The sequence below is a fragment of the Channa argus genome, chromosome 6 (assembly GCF_033026475.1).
Source record: "Channa argus isolate prfri chromosome 6, Channa argus male v1.0, whole genome shotgun sequence".
Taxonomy (NCBI): domain Eukaryota; kingdom Metazoa; phylum Chordata; class Actinopteri; order Anabantiformes; family Channidae; genus Channa; species Channa argus.
In genome coordinates, this window is record NC_090202.1 from 9,213,323 (window position 1) to 9,234,375 (window position 21,053).

The 21,053-nt window shown below is 39.4% G+C and overlaps 2 protein-coding genes across 3 annotated transcripts; one reads left to right on the forward strand and one right to left on the reverse strand.

Moving 5' to 3' along the window:
- The first annotated feature begins 164 nt into the window (after positions 1-164).
- On the forward strand, positions 165-16,359 carry itpkcb (inositol-trisphosphate 3-kinase Cb). The gene is made up of 8 exons (XM_067506290.1): positions 165-433; positions 2,569-3,886; positions 11,577-11,676; positions 12,103-12,316; positions 12,790-12,994; positions 13,546-13,647; positions 14,091-14,162; positions 14,265-16,359. The coding sequence occupies exons 2-8, from the start codon at positions 2,741-2,743 to the stop codon at positions 14,472-14,474; spliced, it is 2,049 nt and encodes a 682-aa protein (XP_067362391.1). The 5' UTR covers positions 165-433; positions 2,569-2,740; the 3' UTR covers positions 14,475-16,359.
- Positions 16,360-16,900: 541 nt separating this feature from the next.
- actmap (actin maturation protease) lies at positions 16,901-20,911 on the reverse strand. Of its 2 annotated transcripts, none has more exons than XM_067506292.1 (7): positions 20,731-20,911; positions 20,110-20,344; positions 18,726-18,794; positions 18,414-18,538; positions 17,939-18,068; positions 17,524-17,594; positions 16,901-17,287 (listed from the first exon to the last, which is right to left on the reverse strand). In XM_067506292.1, exons 2-7 carry the CDS (start codon positions 20,316-20,318, stop codon positions 16,950-16,952), a joined length of 942 nt encoding a protein of 313 aa, XP_067362393.1. In that variant the 5' UTR covers positions 20,319-20,344; positions 20,731-20,911; the 3' UTR covers positions 16,901-16,949. The 2 variants fall into 2 exon arrangements, with proteins under 2 accessions (XP_067362393.1, XP_067362392.1); XM_067506291.1 differs by having other exon boundaries at positions 20,480-20,911.
- Between the last annotated feature and the right edge of the window lie 142 nt (positions 20,912-21,053).

A 21,053-nucleotide genomic window follows, 5' to 3' on the forward strand; every position in this document is an offset into this window, starting at 1 on the left:
GTCTGTCTGTCTGTGACCCGAGTTATTAATGGCAGGTTTGCGTTAGTCCTGCGAGAAAACTGGCCATCTTAACTAGCTCCTTTTATTCAGATGTTACGGCTGAAGTGTCGGCTGGTTAGGCGACTTCTTGAGGACAGGCAAGCCTTTAACCTGAATGGAACTAATCTGTATCAGTGGTAAGATTATCAACAGAGGTGGAACGTTTTGCAAGGCCTGCCCCTGTTTCCACAAGCGTTTCCTCTTTTCTTCAACCACATGCTGTTATTAAGCTGCACAGCAGAGCAGCAGCACTGCACACACTGCTAGCGCAGCAGATAAGCCTCAGACACATCCCCTTTGCACCCTGACCGACGTTATAAGTTATAATCTCCATTTCAGTGTCACCCTTTAACAGCTGCTTCACACACTCGGAGGAACTGGAGGATCGTGCCTGGTAAGTGAAGGTTCAGCTCGCTTTAATGCTTTTCCCATGTGCAAAATAGTTTTAACTGTGCGGTTGTTATGTTACTGTTCGCTGTTTCTAAACTCCATGTAAACGAAAGGTTTTTGTTTAAATCACTGTGCTTACAGAACCCTAGCGCTATTTAATCTTTTTAAGTTATGTGGGTGTTTTGTGTCTCTGGGGAATGGGAAGTGTAGTTACTTCATAGGTACAAGAACGGATTCAAAAAACAAACTGTCTTAGTATTTTAGCTGCAAAATAAATTGCAAAAGTATTGTACTTTTAGGCGACACAATGACACCCTTTTACAGTTTTTATATCTGTGATTTATTATTTGGTTGCGTTTAATGTTGTCAAGTTTTTCCTGGTGAAGTGACAGACTACTAATGAGTAGTTTAATCGATAACAGTGGCTCATTTTTATTATAAACTAAACGTAGTGAGCATAATGTACAACATTTCCCCCAAAATATAGAACATCTAAAAAAAGTAGCTGAAGTTGGACATATACAAGCACTTCAAACTTGTACTTAGTAGATTTAGTTAAGTAGTTTTACTATAGTTACATTCCACTACTATATAGGACTGATTTGTTTCATAAATGTGAACTGTTTAAATATCTAAAGTAAACTTTACAGACCTAAACAACCTATACAGAGGGTATGTTATTTTTATTGAAATACAATTATCACATTTTGAAACGAAAGTATGAGTGTTTTCCATTGTGGAATAAGTGTTTACACTCTTGTCCTCCCAGCTAAACAACTGACATAAATCATATGATTAAAACCTCTTAAAACATTTTTCTAGTCGAGTCATTTGTTTTCTGACGAATTACCAACTTTTCATAAAGTGTGTGTCACTGTTGGCGGGTGTGTGCATATGAGTACTCCTGGAAATTAAATTATTGTCAGGATGGCACGGGAGTGTCGATTATGCAGCCCTGTGTGACTCATGATATATGCCTATTTATGATTTTTGTTACACAAGAATGCACCCATTTGTGTGTGTATATATGTGGTACATGATGAACTGTTCTTTCCATTGCTATCCTTCCTGTCTCGTTTCCTTTTTGTGAGCATTCCATCCTCACAGCAGATTGACTCCAGTATTGTCACATACAGTGACTATGACTACATTCCGCAACACATTATGTATAGAACTGTGACTTTTTTGAGGAAGTTGCTGTGTATGTCTTATAAAATTATGACCTTTGTCTTAACTGCAGGTTTTTTTTAGGTCTTCTTATTATTAGTTAGGACCAAAACAAAGGGCTGCAACTTAACATTATTCTCATTATTACTTACTACTGATTTATTTCCATGATTAACTGTTTGGTTTTATAAAAGTAAGAAATTAAGCATAATGAACAGTGATTGTCACTTTTTTTTCTAAAGCCCAATTGGATAGTTGGCGTATAGTTAATAATTAAACGTAAGCATCATGCTTGGAACTACAATTTTGAGGGCAGATTTTTTTTTCGAATGACTCATAGATTAATTTTATAGATATAGTGCATGTAAGTATTAAGTCAAATTTTCTTTTAAAAAAACCCAGCATGGCAGTGTTTTTCTGTTTACCACAGTTTATGCCCAATGTGTATTTTTTTAACAATACTCTTTACAGAGACGTATCAGGGACTAAATGGAAAAAGCTATAGTCATTCCAAGAAGTTTAGACAAATGTGGTGTGACCAGACAGATGAGGGCAGTGTTACACTAATGCCAGTGAAACTTGGCCTGAAACTCACTGAAACCTTGAACGTCTCCCTAATAGGTTGTTTTAATTTACAATATATTTCATTATATGTGGTATATTTTGGAGTTTACATACTCGGTGCTACTGCAGTTAATTTACCTTTTTCCCAGTGTGTGTGTTTTTCTGGCTGTGGCTTCTTACAAGAAATAAAATCTGAAGTTCAGTGCTGATGATAAAGTATGTGTTATTGGGTATTCAGCCAGCTACTAGTTTCAGAGTCTATTGAGATTATGCAGGTGTCACATAGGCATGTTGTTAATGGTTACATTGGCAGTCTGATAATTGGCCTTGAAGGCAATGAAGTATTACGCAGTATTTTATTCATTCATGCACTCACTGTGTTTACTCATCCTTTGTTTCTTCTCACAGATGTGACCAAATCCTGAAGCAAACAATGGGACAATTGCAGATTTTCCTGCCTTAATACATGAATCTTATGACTAATGGCTTACTGTACACTGTAAGAGTGACGGTTTCAACTATTTCCCAAATGAGCCTGTGAGGGTGTGTCTGGCTTATTGTTACTACTACGGCATGCAGGATGGGCCAAACTCGCTCGGATTTATCGCGCAGCACCGCCACACCAGGCAGAGCGAAGTGGAAAGCAGGCGAGATCCGTATCCGCAGATTCAAGAAAGGAGAGAAGCGACGAGGGAGTGACCATATAAACAGGAATCCGATGAAAACTAAAGTCTTGTCTTGTCTGGGAAGGAGAAAGCGAGACTCCAGTCAAACAGAAGTGGATTTAGCGAGCGAAAACGGAGCCCGAGAGTCAGCGACGCGCCGCGATCACAGAGTAGGAAAGTTGCCGAGGGACGAGGTTGTGTCGACCGTTGGGGAGCACCGAGGAGCCACGGGTTGCTCTGATGCGCCGTCCGGCCTTGATGGCCACGCCGTGAACCGGGAGGCAACGGCCGGGTCGCCCGATGCGTCCGGTTTGGAGACTCGGCCCAGTGAATTCAGTTGTGCGGGCTGCGAGGAGCCGAAACCCGAGCGAGCGGACAATGTCTCTGATCCCCCGACGAGGGCCATGGAAGATCAGCCACTGGGGGGAAGCACTCAGGATTGCACTTTGTCTGAGACAAGGGTATTAACAGATAGTACTCAGAGTTCAGCCCTGCTGCTCACCTCTGACCTGGACGCTCAGCGGACTTTGTATAGCCTGCCCCGGCGGCCGCATCAGCCTTTGGCTAGTGGACTGTCCATTGCACACGAACAGGCGGCTGAAGCTAAAATGACAAAAAGTGACTGCAGCACCGTTTCATGGCCGGCCGGTGACCAAAACTGTTGCCCGGCTGAAACGGAGTCCCAAAAGGACTACAACCAGGCCCACCAGAGTCCATCAGGAGGCCAAAGTTTCCCAGGGACCATACCGAAACTCATAATAACCAGGGACCCCAGTCCGAGCCCCTCCCACGGTACATCAGACCCGCTGACTGGCCAAATGGAGCTCATGACCGGCTCATGTCTGGAACCTCACGCCGATGACGAGTCTCCCTGCTCGGATAGCGGCTGCGGAGGGTCCCCAGCCCTGATGCGCTCACCGAGGAAGCTGTCCAATTCCTCCTCCATCGGTCTGTCTTCTGCATCTTCCTTCGAGGAGTCTGAGGACGACTTCACGGGGAGCGACATAGAGTCCAGTCTGTCACCGGCACGGTCTCTATGCAGTCCGGACGATGGGACTAGGGTGAGTAGTTTCTTCAGGTCTTCTTAAAACAGCTAATCTGTTAAAACAGTTTGTACTTTCCAGCTATTAAAAGCACAGCTAGGCTCACGTGGTTTATTTCCATTCCATTTATTAAAAAGCACTGCTGGATTCTCACAAACACAACCTGTTTTTAATGCTCCCAGAATGAACCACATGCCATTCCAGACAAACATGTACATGACAAATGGTCTTTAGCTAGACAAACCACTGTATTCAAATTCGTGCACATGCAGGACACATGCAGGTCAACCTTGTGTAACTACTCATCAGGTACCTCTAAGAGTGTATTTGTGTGTCTTTATTCTTTTCAGACATTTACTCAGCTGCTTGCAAAAATACAGCTTGCACAATGACACACTGACACCAGTCACACTGTCAGGGTGCAGACGTTATTTTGGTCACACTGCTGTACATGTCATGGTTCAGTAAAAACACTGCTGATTTTGTCATGTCAGCCAGTAGGTTTGCTACACCCCATGTGGATCTCCAGATTACAAATAATCAGTATCATCACATATGGGTGGTTGAAAGCCTTACTGGTAGGACTTTGTCCATGCTAATGAATGATGATGATTAGACAAATTTAAATATGCTCTTTAGCTCCTTCTGTGGCATCAAACACTCATGATCACATGGCTTTGACGAGCTCAACCATGTGGCTCTTTATTCACTGAAGACATGTTTAAATGATTGGTCAACAGTTGCCCCTTTGTGACTATACTGCTCATGTGCAAACGTCACACTATCAGAGTAAACTAGAAGCTAAAAATATGTCCTCTAGACATGACAAAGTTTAAAATGTCCATGTAGGAAATGTCGACCCCTACCCCCACCACCCCCGAGTCAGGAGGCTTTGATGCTCTTTGGCTAGAAATGCTTGGAATGAGAAAACAGGATGTCACCACTGGAGATGGCCCTCTGGTAGCTTCAGTAAATCCTGAATGTCCAGGTCTTCTGTTCGCGTCATCAAGCATGCTTGAAACGATTCAGCTGTCTGCATCCTATACATCTTGCACTGCACCACAATTTGTAAACCATGAAGAGGTTGTGCCTATGTGTTAATAATCTAGCCCCAGTTATTTTTCTGTATAGGGCGAGTCCACCCTTGTCTGCTCTTTATTTTTCCAGAGGGAAAGGAAGAGGAAGACATGGCGAGTAAACAAACTTTACTCTTGCTGAGACAGCTAAACTAGGCCTGCTGTCTTCATGATCACTGTGAGGTGGAGGTAGTTGTCTAGCTGATGACTAATTGGTGGTATGTTGTTGTGAAGCTTAAAAACCAGCGTGTGTGCACATGTATATCAATGTGAGTGTGCTCAAGTCTACACAAATGACACATTAACTCAGTAGTTTGGAATTTTATTCTCTTTTTCCTTTTTATATATATGTAACTTTAGTTTTCCATATGTGTCACATATGAACCAATGACCCATTTCTAACAACCACATCAAACACAAAAAAAGACACAACAAAGCACATTGAAAATAAATGTTTCTCACACACATACACTCATTTTTTCTATTGATAAAATAGCTGGCATTCCACAAATTAGTGAATAGCTATAGCTGTACACAACATCTGTTTTTTTTTTTTACCCGATAAGATTTTAACATATTTAATTTTTTTTAGTGGTGATTGTTTAGTTCAGCTGGTCAGTGGCTGGTTATTGCTCTGTAAGGCAGGAAGTGAGTAACCTGTGAAGAGTTGCACTTGAGCTGTTGTAACAAACAGGATGACGGTAGCCTGTAGTCTCTGATAAGAGTGTGGGTTTTTTTTTTTTTTTTTAATGGGCAGGTTTTGTCCTCTTGTAACTAAGTGAAAGCACTATTGTTGATTGTGCAGTAATTAATAGAAAGAGGGTGTGTGCATCTTTGTTGTTGTTGTTGGCTTGAAAAATCCATGGCCACGCTGTCACCTTCCAGTCAAACCTGTTAGTTTTTGTACTCTCTATTAAGTGAACACATACTTGCTCACGCAGGCATTCTCAGAGAGACACACATGCAGCGATGCCGTCTTGCATTCAGAGTTGAGTGTGTGTCATGGAAAATTGGGCTGAAGGCAGAGCCGGTTGCTAGGTGACGTTTTTGCCATATATGGTACTTGTTTTTTTTTTTTTCTCCTTGTGGTGTTCTCACTTTTACACCGAGAGTATCTGATCTGTCCATGACATTTGTTTTTAGATGTACATTCCTACAAATATCTGCTCGACTAAGTTTGTTTTTTTTTTTTGTGTGTGTGTGTGTTTTGTTTTTTCACCTTCAATATGAGACACTTTTCCCCTCTCATTTGGCCTTGCACACCGAAGCTTAACATTTTCCCCTAAGACTCAATGGGACATACAGCGGAACAGAAAACAAGAGGAAAGTGAGAGTAAGCTAACAAAAGCGAGCACAGGCAGACAAAATACACTGAATCATAGAACACATAACCTTGATGATGGTTCTTGTTTGTGCTTGCTAATGCACACAAGCCACAATTGTAGACTTGTTTTCCATGCCACTCATTATACAAATTCCCACACATCACTCCTACAGCACTTAGACACAAAATCCATGATACAAAGTTATTAGGGAAAACAAAGAGAGATACAGTCCACACTACTTGTTTTCCATTAATATTATTTTAGATTTTTTTTTTTAGACACACTCTGGTATTTCTAGAGTGGGACAGTACAAATTAATATGACACTGACAGACAATTGCATGATTCACAACACATTAGAATGACATTCAGTGGTGGACTGTGTATTCTGTGTATATACCTTTTTTTTTTTTTTTTTAGAAATCTCAGGACTTCCTATTGTCAGTGTAAAATGGATTTGATATATTTGAGAGATTAAGCATTATTTTATGGATATAAAATAAAACGATTCTAAAGCTTGAGCCCAATAAACAATTTAAATCCCACCAGCTTAACTAAAAAATACTATGTCACAAAGCTGGAAACTTAGCTCATTAAAAGTTTACATGTGGAGATACACATTTTATTGAAATGCAATAGGGCGGCAACAATAGTTTCTTTTGTTTAAAAAAGAAAAATGATAATTATTGAATGACTAAGTAGCAGTGGAAAATTGCAAAAATGCTACCATACGTTTTCAGGGCCCAAGATAACATCATGTTGTGTCTTGTTTTGACAAACTACTTATGAAAAAAGGGAGAGAAGCAGCACATGTTTACATTGGGCTGTACCACCAAAGATCTGGTATCATCTTTTATATGATAATTGCCTACTTATCACAACTGTAAATCAATAATTTCCGGATTGCTGAAATGCTAATGCATAAAGCAGAACAGTACATACACTAGACCCACATGAATTTCCTCAGAAAAAAAAGTTATATGATATTCAGTACTCTCATTGACGTTGAAGATGGTCTTCACTGATGTGTTAAACCTTTGCATTCTTCTGTACGTTTGGCCCCCCACAGTTGAGTTAAACTGAAGATTTGAGTTAGGGGAAAGGGATGTGGTTTTAAATAAACTACTTTTGAGAAAAGAGCTCTGACAATAACCAAAACCACCCTCAGTGTATGCATATGTAGTCACTCCTTTAGCTCATGATAGTTGTCTGACGGGTTCTACTTTGCATCCACACAGCCCTAGGCTACATAGAGGTGAGGAATTTGTCATGTCGACAATGGGAGAGCACTAGGAGGCTTTGGGAAGGCTGTTGTCCCTACCCCCAAGCTATAAGTTGGTCATGAATCCAGCAGGAGATTGGCTTAGGACAGGCCCTGGGGGGGGGGGGATTAGAGCATATGAGGAAGAGGAGAAGAACAAACCTTATTAAATTGAACAGAGACAGTTGTAAGGGAAAGAATGTGATTGATTTATGGCAGGAGGTGAAAGTACAAAAGTCTAGTTGCGGCAGGTAGCTGGTAAAAAAAAAAGGACAGTTCTTAGGTCGGTAGGTAGGAGGATTTACTCGATGACAGAACATTGCAAGTTTTGAGAAAAAGCATTAAGAGAGGAAGGGAGGAGTAACAGAATGTTGAAACGGAGGAAAATTGTGAATTGGATAACAAAAAGAAGTTGCAGACAAGGAGACGAGGTCAGTGTGGGAAATAAGAGAGAGCTTATGAGAGGAGGATTATTTACCAGGCAACTCAGGTCTCCGTTTACAGCAAGGGTTTACAAACTGACTCAGGCTAAATAACAGAGCATTAGCCAGGAGCTAACCATACGCTTAAAGAAGGTAGATGATTGTGAAAGATCTAAGGCCAACAGGGAAATACACATCCCTGGTGGTGCTAGTCTGGGGAGAACCTGTGCTGATGGTGCAGAGTCTTTTGTGCTACTTGCGTTCTCGCTTAGTCTCCGGAGCTGTGTGTGCCTGTGTCAGCGCCTGCCTCCTCCTCCACTATTGCTCTGGCTGCCAGGTAAGAAATGGAAATTGGCACATCTATCCAGAGCAGCAGCACAAATTTAGATTTAATCGGCTTAACTCAGACTGTCAAATATAGTCAGTAATGTCATGCTTCTTCAAAAGTATCTATGGCAGATTATACCAAATGCTGCTTATAGATTTAATTATGCAAATAAAATGTGATAGATATTGCAATATCTGGTTGCTGGTACAGTACATTGTGGTTGTCTGACACACAGTCTGCAATTAGTCATTTTTAGATGTGATGATCCCCCCACCTGGGTTAAGGAGCCTCTTTCAGGCTGGATTAATTTATGCAATCTGCTAGTTAGGAGGGAGGTTTATTACTGCCAGTTCACTGGGTACACCTACTGTAGCTAAAATTATGCTTTACAGTCTGAGATTCTTCTAATATTTTACACATTTTACATCAATAAAAGTGCATTAAACATTAACTTCTCAACAAACACACTCTGCATTTAAAATAACCATAACATTTTATTGGTCGTTATGAATGGAGGATATATTGCACGAGGTTGGATTTAAAAGCTACAGTTTCACCTGGGTTTATCTAATATACTGGCAGTGGAGTGAATGAGTTGACTTGCTCCCACAAAATATTATGTGTAAGGGGTCTTATTCTTATAAAACGAGACTGTTAATGCAGGCGCTGGTAGTCTGTTTACCTTGTACCAGTATTGTTATTGTTGTCATGTGAACAACAGAGGGAAGCTTCATGACTAACACCAGACACATACTCTGAAGTCTAGGAAGGCCAGCAAATTCATGTGGATATCAAAGCTTTGGAGAATGAAGAGGATGCTTAGAAAACATAAATAATGAAACAAAGATTTGTGTTATGCATGTGATGGTTATATAAAAGAGAATGCGGAGCTTGTGAAGGTTGGGCTATGCGCAGTGTGTGGGATGGAGACAGGATGAGATGGCAGTACTTTCAGTTTAAACTGAAAAAAAAAATGTTTACAACATTGGTTCTAGCTGCAACTGGTAATGTGTAGAGGGTTTTTTTTTTTTTTTTTACCCCCCAGAGTAAACCTATTAAGGTATATTCTCGTGGCAGTTGGGGCCCTGATGGTTTAGAGAGAAGAGAAGTGAAAGAAGAGAGGCTGGAGATTGTGTCTGCTTCACCTTCCTCTCTTTTTCCACTCTCCTATCTTGCAGGACTTGGTTTTTTTTTTTTTTTTTTTTTTTTTTTAACCAAGGTCTACATCATGTGACTAGAGATACCGCTAATAGTAACCAAATTAAAAACTAAACCATAAAAAAAGAGATCATTATAATCTAATGGGTAAACAGGGTTTTTGTTTTGTAGACAACCAGATGCTTAATTTCAGCAGAATCTTATAACAGGTCTGTCAAATTATTATAACTACACTGTAGTTCCGCTGCAAAACTCAAACATATTCAGCACCAAATGCTCACTGGAGGATCAGGACTCCAGTGAGTCAGTGGAAGTTAGCAGTCACGAACAACACTCCCCCCATCTAGTACGCCAACATTTCAAAGTACTACTGAAATTATCCACTGTAGTGACAGTTTGTGACAGAAGGAGAAAATGATAAACTACAGAAAAAACTGAAATATGCTGTAATCTTCCAGTAGAAAAATAATTTTGGCAGTGTTGCAAATTGTTGTTTCTGGCAACTTGCAGATAAATTTACAAGCCTACAGATGCAAACTGCTTTAATAAGTCAATGGTCAATGAGGTCATGTTGGGGTTGAGCTGCTGATGTAAGTGAAGGTTCAGGTTACAAGTATTGACCAGCTGTTTAACTAAGCACAAATGTGGCCAAACACAGCTGTTGAATGCAGTCAGAAAACTTTGTCTACTTGAAAGGTTTAACTTGTGTGGGATTAATGATGAAGAAAACACTTGCACTCACTATGCATTCAACACATTACGTGTAAGGTGTTGGGGGAATATTTAAAGCTTTGTGTAATTTAGCTGCCAAAAATATTAAAAACACCCTCAATGTTGATTTCTAATGGGTAAATAATTTCTTTGTAAGACAAACCATCCTTTAACAGATGAGTGTTTTCCATGGGGGAGATAACTATTGTGTGCGTCACTACTAACATGGGAAATGCAAACCCTTGTAGTCACTTATGATATACTGTTTACTGTTCTTTCTGTCTTCAACAGTGAAAGCCCCTCAATACGTCTCAGTACCGTTAATATTCCAGACTAAATGACCGACAGGACATTGTTTGTCGTAGTCGTTTTTTTTCTGTCTTTTTTTTTTTTTTTTTTTTAAGTTTTTGACTTTATCCCTCAAAAGCTTTTGAGTTACAAAACAGCATTCTCATTAAAACTCTAAGCCTGTTCTAAGATGAATTCAGACCTGCTGTTTGTGCATCATGACGGTTTAATTGTGACACAGTTTCAACAGCGCAGCTGTGGAAAGAATGCATGTGAAGAGAGCAGAGATAGGCTGATATGTAAACACGGCAGAGATAGTCCGGGAAGGGAGAAGCGTCGCCATTCACAGTTGGCTATTTAGTTGGAGAAGGATTAATTTTATGATTATTGCCCCTTATCCCCACACTTTATTACTCCCATTAACTTGTTTTGTCTAGGTCACTCCCTTAAATTGGTCATTCTCTGCTTTTGTTTAACTAGTTTCTTTGTTAAACATTTATTTGCATATGGTAAACATAAAAACATTACAGCAACGATTAGAAAGAGTGCAAATTTTGAATGGGCCAAGCCAAATATTAAATGACAGTGTTTGCGTTTGAGTAATTTCTGTTGCAACACACAAACATTCGCATCCTAAACTGGGTGTAAATTTGTGTTTTCCTGCAAGTACAAGCCCACATGTTCTAATCAATCAATGCCATGTTCCCCTCAGATTGCTTGCGTCAAAAGCCCCTGTTGCATAGTGTCCTTGCCCTAGTGTTTCCCAACACAGATAACCATTGTACACACACACTTGGACAGTAAAGTTCTGCTTTACAACACCACTGTGATGTCTATGGTAAATGTTTTATCAGCAGGCTTTGTCACGTAGGTTGTGCATCTGACCTTGTTTAAATGGGGAGGATCTGTCCAATGTCTACTGAAGTGTGTGTGTGTGTGTGTGTGTGTGTGTGTGTGTGTCAGGGGGGTGGTCTGTGGACAGTACGGGGTGTGTTTTCCTAAAATGAATGATAATTTTGCTTGACCACAAAAGAAACCCCCATGCTGGTTAGTTAATTTTTCAGATTTGCCATACAACACACATTTTGCAACACAATGACGTTCTTTAGTTTTGATGTATTTTTATTTATTTACTTTCAGAATAAGTCCTGGCAGAAGTTGAAGACCATGGTTCACTGGTCCCCTTTCGTAGTGTCATTCAAGAAACGTTATCCTTGGGTGCAGCTAGCTGGTCATGCAGGTATCCATTTATTTATTTACCCCATTTGTCTGTGCATAACTTGCATAGAAGTATATTTTATCTTTTATTATCCAAACAAATTGTTTTAGAGAATGATGCTCATTTAGATTCTGATTGCAACCACTGTTTTCTGTATGTTAAATTAAGCATTACAGCTAGCAAACAGTATCCTGGTAAATGGAAACACTAAAGGTTAGCCTGGCTTTGTCCAAAAGTAACAAAATCCACCAACCAGCATCTACTGAAGTTCCTTAACATGCTATATCTTATTAGATAAATCTACACAAACTGAAATGCAACAGGTTGTGGTTTCTAGCTCTAGCTTCATACTTCGATAATCACTTAGATACTCTAGAGGTGATCTTCTCTTCTCTAACTTTCAGCAAAAATGTAAGCTCTCACATTTTCATTCTACCTTTCTCTTAGGTAATTTCCAGGCAGGCGAGTATGGACGCTTGCTTAAGCGATTCTGCGAGTGTGAACAGCAGTGCCTAGAGAAACTGATGAAGGACACGTTGCAACCCTATGTGCCTGGTTATTACGGTGTCGTACAGAGAGATGATCAGGATTACAACCTGATGGAAGACCTGCTGGCTGACTTTGACTCGCCCTCCATCATGGACTGCAAAATGGGGAGCAGGTAAGGTTCAGCTTTGGGTGAAAAAGTGTAACTGTTTGTAGGTTTAAAAAAAAAAAATAAAAAATGACACCACACTTGATCCTTGAAATGAGCCTTTTTATACAAGATCCTGCCTTTGTTTTACAAAGTTATTCTACATCCATATTCCTCTGTCCATGTTGTCCACACCTCCCAATCCAGGACTTCCCCCAGATCTGTGCTTTGTTTATCTTTTTTCCTTTACTTTTTGTTCTTTTCAGCAAAAACGGCTCTATTTATAAAGTACTAGTCGAATCATATTTTTGTTGGCAGAAGAACTCGTAAGAATTTCCATTCTTGCAGGATTTGCTGTGCGTTAATGAGTTCATGAGAATTTTACTGTCCAGCAAATTCATACTAAAAGCAAATGATTCTGATTCACACCAAATAAGGCAATGAAACAATAGGAAAATAAACAGAAACTTAATTAAAAAGGATTAAATGTTACTTTTCAGAACATACTTGGAGGAGGAGCTGATAAAAGCCAGAGAGCGTCCACGTTTGCGGAAGGACATGTATGAGAAGATGGTCGCAGTGGACCCCAGTGCCCCTACAGAGGAGGAGAGGGCTCAGCAGGGCGTGCTCAAACCCAGATACATGCAGTGGAGGGAGACACTAAGCTCCACAGCCACTCTGGGCTTCCGCATTGAAGGCATTAAGGTTAGAGGTCATCCTGCATATTCCACACTGTGAACATGCTGTGGTAGCTGGTGTTACTGAGGACAACAAATAGTTTGTACAAACCAGCCAATAAGACCAAATATTTACTTGTGTAGTCCCAGCATAGACCACACACACCGGAGTGGAAATTTTTGAAAGTTTTTAGCAGGATTTGCAGCTACAAAAGGGATTGTTTGTTCTTTCAAAAGTAAATAAACGGCTGGTCAGATTTGAATGGCTTTCATACATGAATGGAAATTTATGATAACACATTGAGCATTTAAAACAGCCTGCTGTGGATTAACTTTCAGTCAAGCATGAAATATATTTATTATAATACAGAAAGCCACAACATTTACTGGTAGTATTGCACCAAAAGCTCAACTAAAACTGAAGCTAGCCTAAAAAAGGAGGAATTAAATTAAAAACTAAATTATTAGCTTAATGCAGGTAAACATAATACTATAGGGCAAGAGAGCTAAACGTTTAGTAATGTAAAGTAAAGTTTTTATTTGTTTTTAATAATTCCTTACCTACCTTTTCTTTTACAGAAAGCTGATGGAACCTGTAACACCAATTTTAAGAAGACGAGGCACAGAGAGCAAGTGATGCAGGCCCTCGAGGACTTTGTTGATGGCAACACTGAGATTCTGGTATGCTCCTTTTTTGTTATTTTTTTTTTTTTGTATAAATGGAAAAAGAATAGCTGTGGGATTTAGGGAAAGTGAAGTTTTAATTTTGTTTTTTGTACAAACCTTGATAATTTCGAAGTGAATTTTCCCTGCAATACCTCGCCCAAATAATTAGATGTTTGATTTTAAAGCCGTAACATTTCCTAACATTGTCTCAAAAACCATTAATCAGTATTTATTGTGGGTTTTTGTCAGTGACTTTAGCATTTAGTTGTGTGAAGGTTTGACTACAAATTTACAGTGTCTTGTTATCCCACATGGCCCTGCTGTGTACACCAAATATATTTGCATTTCTCATTCCTTCATGGTAGCAGGATATGCTTCAAGGAAAAACAGAAAGCTATAGGTTCACAGTCTGCTACACATTATTTTCAACCTCAATTTTTTTGTTTCATTTTCCCCAGAAACTCTACCTGCAACGGTTGGAGGAACTCCGCTCAGCCCTTGAGCAGTCACAGTTCTTCAGGACACACGAGGTGAAATGCACTGACACACACTCAACCCAACAAACCTGCTGGCCAAGTTAAAGACACAACCATCTAAACTTGTCTTTGATCTTACCGGTTTCTCCATCACAGGTGGTGGGAAGCTCTCTGCTGTTTGTGCACGATGCCTCTGGGAAGGCCAGAGTGTGGATGATTGACTTCGGGAAGACAGTTCCCCTACTGGAACCTCACACCCTGGACCACAGAAGCCCCTGGGTGGAGGGCAACAGGGAAGATGGCTACCTCTGGGGACTGGACAACCTCATTGACATCCTCGGTAGCATGATCCCACAGACACCTTGAGAGGGACACTTGGAAAATGATTCGTCCAGTCTAGATGATGGGAACAGATACAAGACTGAGAGAATGTGAAGAAAAAAAAAAGAAACACAAACTAAAAGTGAACCAACATTTTTTTTCAAGACTCTCTTTATGATCCGAGTGTCTTTATCCACACTTTCCTGTGTGAGAGAATGAGTGCAAGGTTTCTGTAGACAGGGAAAGATTCTAAAGTCTGATATAACCCATTATGCTCTATTTACGGAACTTGGAGCAAGCTGAACTGCAATCAGTTGATGGTAATGGTTGTATTAAGAGAAAAAAGGGGGGAAATTGCAGAATTGTAACTTTTGTCTATGAGATTATGGCCGCAGACTTCTTACTCATGGATGTCTGTCACCTCTTCCTGCATTGAGACATGGTTAACATAACTCATCTGTCTCTTCACCACCTCCCTCTGTCGGCCAGAGTTGCACATAGCACTCACATGAACTGTTGGTTAAGGACTTTATGCTTCCTTCAAGGAGAATTGTGGGAATTGGAGGTTTATTTTGTTATGGACCACTTTTAATGTTATACAGTATACAGCAACACTAAAACACTGGTTGAACTTTGTTTTGACTAACTCAGCATGTAAATACTAATTATTTAAAAAAAAAAACTTTTTGGCCTTTGTATAACCTCCTTACCTTGTATGTACAATTTCTGTGCCTAGTATTTTTAAAGAGACTGATCATTCCAGTTCATTCCAGTGCAGTGTACTCCTGCTCTTCCTATTCCAAAGAGTTCACCCAAGTATGGACTGAGTTAGATGTAATCCCAAAGTTTAAGCCCCAGTAAAAAGTGTCTTAATTAGATTTTTGCATGGAAATGCAGTGAAAGTTATTTTTTTTTCCTTTTACTGTACAGTGAGCAGCTTAGCAGCTATGTTTTATTTTATTTTTTTGGTATTTGTTGCACTATGGATCCTCACATAGCCATTGAACAAACCAAGCGATATCTGCATCTTCATGGAAACCAGCAGTTACAGCACTGTGTTTACGGATGCAGACCTTTATGAAAAGTCTAATTTGGTGTTTTCACTCATTTCTGTCTAATCAGTGTTTCTTTAGATTTGCAGGGAGTTTTACAGTACAGCTGTGGTATTTAGAGTAAAATGAAAATGGAGTTACCTAGTTAATACGTCTCTCTTAGGCTTTGTGAGATTTCAGTTATGCATGAACTTAGATGTGATCTTGAAACTGGAAAATATGAATGTATCTTATTATTCAAACTATGACTAATAATTTCATACAAGAATGTCACTTTTAGATATAGTGACATTGCTGTCATTTTGCTACACTAAATTAAAAGGTTTGTGGGTTTGAATTTTTGTATGCAAGACTGAGAGTTTACAACAAAAACTTTGATATATTTTGATATTAAGGCTTGTGTTAGGGTGAGTTAATGTTGCTTGTTGACTGGAATGCAGCAGGACAGTTAACATAGCAGGAGTTTTTTTTGTTTGTTTGTCTGTTTTTTCTTTTGACAGTACCATGCAGAACTCTGTGTGTAGGCGTTTCCTTGAGCAAGCAATTTTTCTACAGGATTCCTGCAAATGTCTGACTCATTGATATTGGTATTTAAATTCAGGAATGACGTGTTTACATCTGTGAAAAGTAAACCTGCAGGGAAGAGGAATATTTTGGTGTTTCTAAAGTATTCTAGGTCTTTGCCCACAACTCTTTAATATCTGTAAGATGGTAAACTATCAGGTTTTCAAACTGGGTGCTGCTTTCTAAGTGAGAAAATTGGATTTTGTATTTTTAATCAGCATATTTTAGAAACACAAAAGAGACTGAAAATGGTTAGTGAATCCCTGCTTTGTCAAGAAGGATTGCAATAAATTGGATATAAGAGTTTCAGAGTTTGCTTTGTTCTCACTGAGTCTTATTTCACATGAAACACAGTTCATAAATCTCAAACCTTTTTATTGATTTCATTTATTTTATTGAAGATCTTAAACCATTTATATTTAAGCAGTGACTCAAGATAACAAGAAACACTAAGTGCTGATAAAAATTCAACATGCTGTTCACCTACAAGACATAATCAATTCTCCATAGAAACAGCAGACTGTGTCGGACTGTTCCAGGGGAGTGTGACAGATGAAATCTTTAAAATCATATTTATGCTTAGATACACGTTTATTGTGACAGTATGTCGTAGAAATTCAAGAGAGAAAATCCCATCAATTTAATAGTACCATTTAGGGTGTTAATGACACTATAGAGGTTGGTGCCATGCTGTATAAATTAGTATTCTTGATGACAAACTCATTCTTTCATACTTTTTTGCCATGGAGATCATGAAGGGAATATAGGTGATCATAGTGCCTCTTGTTATATTCATTTTCCAATTTTTCAAAGGCTGTTTGTAAGGGATATTAACAGGATATCTTGAGGGCAGAAACTTATAATTAATCATATACAAATACTGCATCTATCATTGAAGCCACACTTATTGCTGCTTCGTTATCCTTGAGTGGAGCAACACAGCCTGTCCAGCCAGTCCAGCCTCCACTCCTCCATGTGGAACTACGTACTGGGTCCCATCATTAGCTCTTTGAGGGTCCATTGTTTTCAGTTGCTTGTTGCTTTGAGTTATGCTATCCAAACTCCACAGCTGGTAACGCAGGCTTTTACCTTGCTTAGCTAGAATGTACACTTCTCTGAGGCCTTTGCTGGTGGCGGGGCAGGGAGAACCGGTGTCAAGTGGCAGGTAAAGCCAGTCCAGAGTGAGATCACGCTGAGTGTGCTCTTCACTCACACTCCCTTTGTCTAAACCCAGGAGAATACCTGGAAAGAAGAGATGCTGTGATTGTTTAGCTTGTTTATCTTTTTAAGTTTAATAAACTGATTGGAAATGTGAACCCTGCAGCATCAACTCTCTTTCAAAGTCACAATATAAACCAATTTAATGACACAGAGTGATCCTGATCTTATTCAAAAACTGCTTTTTACAATAAGCCCTGCTTTTCTGAACCACCAATATGATGAACCTTCCATGTGGTGAACAAGCTTTGTAATCTTACCTGAAGCGACTGCCCAGTGGGCCTTGTGGCCATTACGCTGGCATGGCTCATGGTTGTAGTCCTCATCATATCTGAACACACTGTCAGGGATTCTGTCCCATAATAATTCTTTTATAACATCTAACATGGTCCAATCTATTCATACAGATCTTTTTCGGGGGAATAATTGAAATACAATGTCTTAATCAAAATGCATACAGTGCATGGCAGAGCTTTCTGGTGAATAAACTCTGTAGTATTGATACAATATCTGATTTATGTACTGCAGTTTCTTGGTAATTATCGGCTGACACACAAATCAACACAGTCTGAAATATACAAACCTGGCCAATGTATAGGTCTTGCTCCAACATGCAGCAGTAAAACAAAATAAAGAACCCACAATTACCCGATGTTTTTTTGTTTGTTTGGATACGGAATGAGAACAGGTTCTCTCCCCCACAGGTGGGCGATGATGGCTGCAGCATTGTTACTGTTTAAACCTCCTGACAGTAGTTCTGCCTTACAGCCACAAATCTCTTCTGCCAGCTGGGCCATGTTTTTAGCTGAGAAAAAGAAAACACCTAATGACACACCCTGAAGAAACCAACTACAGTTTAATTGCTAGTAAAAAATAAAGCGCAAATTAGTTATATAACTTCCACATTTTTTCAATTACATCTGTTCCTCTGAGCCAAGCCTCATATTTGCACTTCTGCCTACACCCATGATATCAAGGTATTTATTTTGCCTTTGGGTGGATCCAATGCTTTGCCATACTATCCCAGAACCACCACTTCCTGTAAATACACACCTTTAGAGTAACCCTCTAAGGCAGAAACAAGCCCCTGCTCTTTTTCCCCCACTATGTTTTTTTTAAATAAATTGGACCAATGCAAACTTTTTGTTACCTGAAAACATTTCACCCTGTGCTGTGTATCCCCTGTTCAGAGCTGTCTGAAGCACAGTTTCCATGTCAATACTAAGTTGTGGCTGTCGAAGGTGAGCAGCCATCCACAATGCCACCAGACCACACCTGAAAGGTAAATGAAAAGCATGCTCACAGTCACACCCTCGCAAATATGTTTAATGACTTCAACATAATAGCATTCAGGTCAAACTATAACAACAGTTAGTCATACTGTACACAAAATGCTTGCTTGTTTTACTTGTGTTATATAAGTGCTTATTCAGTCATATCAACCAATGTATTACTGACTTACTGTGGACCATCTTGGATTAAGGAAGGCACATATGTGTTCACCAGTATCCACTGCAAGTCCTTCCTTAAACTGAAGCACACAACTTGACATAAATACACACTAATAATGTTATTTTTGTTCACATCTACCATCATTTTGTATCCAATAGCCTTAAAAAATATAGTTTTAGTGATAATTGTAATGAATATACATTTGTTTTTGTTTGACTCTGAGTAAGAGTTGTGTCATCGCTGTGTAGGCTGTAGTTAGTGTTGGTTTTCCTTCATTTGTGTTGCCTAAAATCTGTCATAAATATATAAGCAATCGAAGTGAACAAAATATTAGATAATGACAAATAATGGCAATTTCCAACATCACAAATGGGCTCAAGAGTTGTACAGCAAAGCTTAGAACTTTATAAAGTTGGGATTCATTGCTTGATATTTGGATTGTATAATAAGGGTGTGTCTAATATTCAGGACACTGTTAATAAAATATGCCTTTACTAATTCCGAGTTGACATAATGTGATCCTGTTAATTCTCCTCATTAGTTGCTTGAATGCAGTTTGAGGAATGATTTGTTAATCCTGGATAAAATTATCTATGAATTATCATACAATGTGTGCCCTATTATTTTTGAAACAAAGTGAGTGGAGGGTTTAAACCGTTTTTAAGGTTTTTTTTAATCTGCTCAACTGAATCAAGACGTGATCTACATGTAAATGACGTGATACTGACTTGATCTACATGTAAATGAGGTGGGTGTGGTGGGAACTGTCCCAACATGCAGTGAGGCAACAGATTCAAACACACATGTTTTGTTGCTACAAGTGTCATGTACGTTCAATATTACTCCACAATGCTTACACATTTTCATCACTGTTAACGGGGATGTGGAAAGACTACAAGTGGTGATGGTGCATGAGTTGTGTTCCTCTCCCCATGCCAGTAATAATCATAATCCAAATAAATCATTTGTTACACCAAGCCTTTAAGCGCAAAAACCGAGTTCTATAGTTTATCCTAGAACTCAATTGTAGTTAATCATAGTTTTTATGCACAAATAACAATGTACATTCTAAAATAAAATTAAATGCCTCTATGCATTGGCATTCAAAAAATTGTAATTGAATTTATCTCAAAATCTAGACTGGATATTTTTACTGTTTAAACTTTTGTTTTGGAGTATTGGAGTATTTAAATTGTGAAAATTACAGCACTGATTGGGGATTTCTGACTAGAAGATGGATGTTGTCATCTTTTGGCTTTTGGCTTTAGGCTTAAGGAATACTTACAGAATTTACCAGACAAGCACATGACTATCCATGGTCAAAATCAACAGATACTAAGTTAAATGTTAAAAAAAATAGAAGGCCTAACCTTGATACATATTGTAAATCTCACCTGCTCTCCCTCTGACTGAGCAGTAAGCGGGCCTCTGTGTAGTTGCCCTCTACAGGACTTCTACTACTGTTTATAGTCTGATACAGCTTTTTCTTGGGTGCCGAGACTGGAGGAGACAGTAGACCCAGAACAGGTGGAGGAGGAGGAGGAGGTGGAGGTGGAGGTGGTGGAGGAGGAACAGCTGGTGAAAGGGGGCACTCCCCTGACATTGTCTGTTGTTCCTTTTGAATTTACTCTGTCAGAAGTGGTCATCTGGGTTAGCAGTTTGTGCAGGTTTGCAAAGGGCCAAGTTACAGCAGCACTGTATGAATTCCAGTACACTCTATTAATACTGTAAAGATCCAAACAACCCACATGTCCACTCTCATACCTTTTCAAACTCGTAGCTCTGTTGCCTGTAAGTAAGGTTATCTGAAGTTATCTGAACCCACCCGGTGCTGAGCGGAAAATGAAATATGTCTCCTGTTATAGGTTATTGCTCACAATAAGTTATTATTAGTACACTTTGCCAACAACGTCGGTGTATCCATATAAAGCAGTATCATGCTCAGCTTCTTCCTTCCTACGGATGTCACGACAACTGTCAAGAGTCATATACCGCCATCTGCTGCACTTACTCACTTCTTTGAAAAACGAACTACATTTTTGTTAGGTACACCAGTAAAGCACATCTGGGTTACGTCCTCATTGTGTTCCCGGCAACCTGCAAATAGGCAAAAAAGAAAAGGTGAAACAGCGCTAAAGAAATCTTGACAGATACGAGTGTTACTGTTTTTTTGTGTTTCTGCGTAACCCAATAGCTGTCCGGCTCTGCATTTGTTGCGTCATTTTTGTACTATCGGTGTCAAATACTGCAATTTAATCATGTTTGGTGACTGTTTTACTTTTATTTACCACATATTTGTTTTCTGAGCTATCCAAATCCACAAATGTATGTCGGAAGC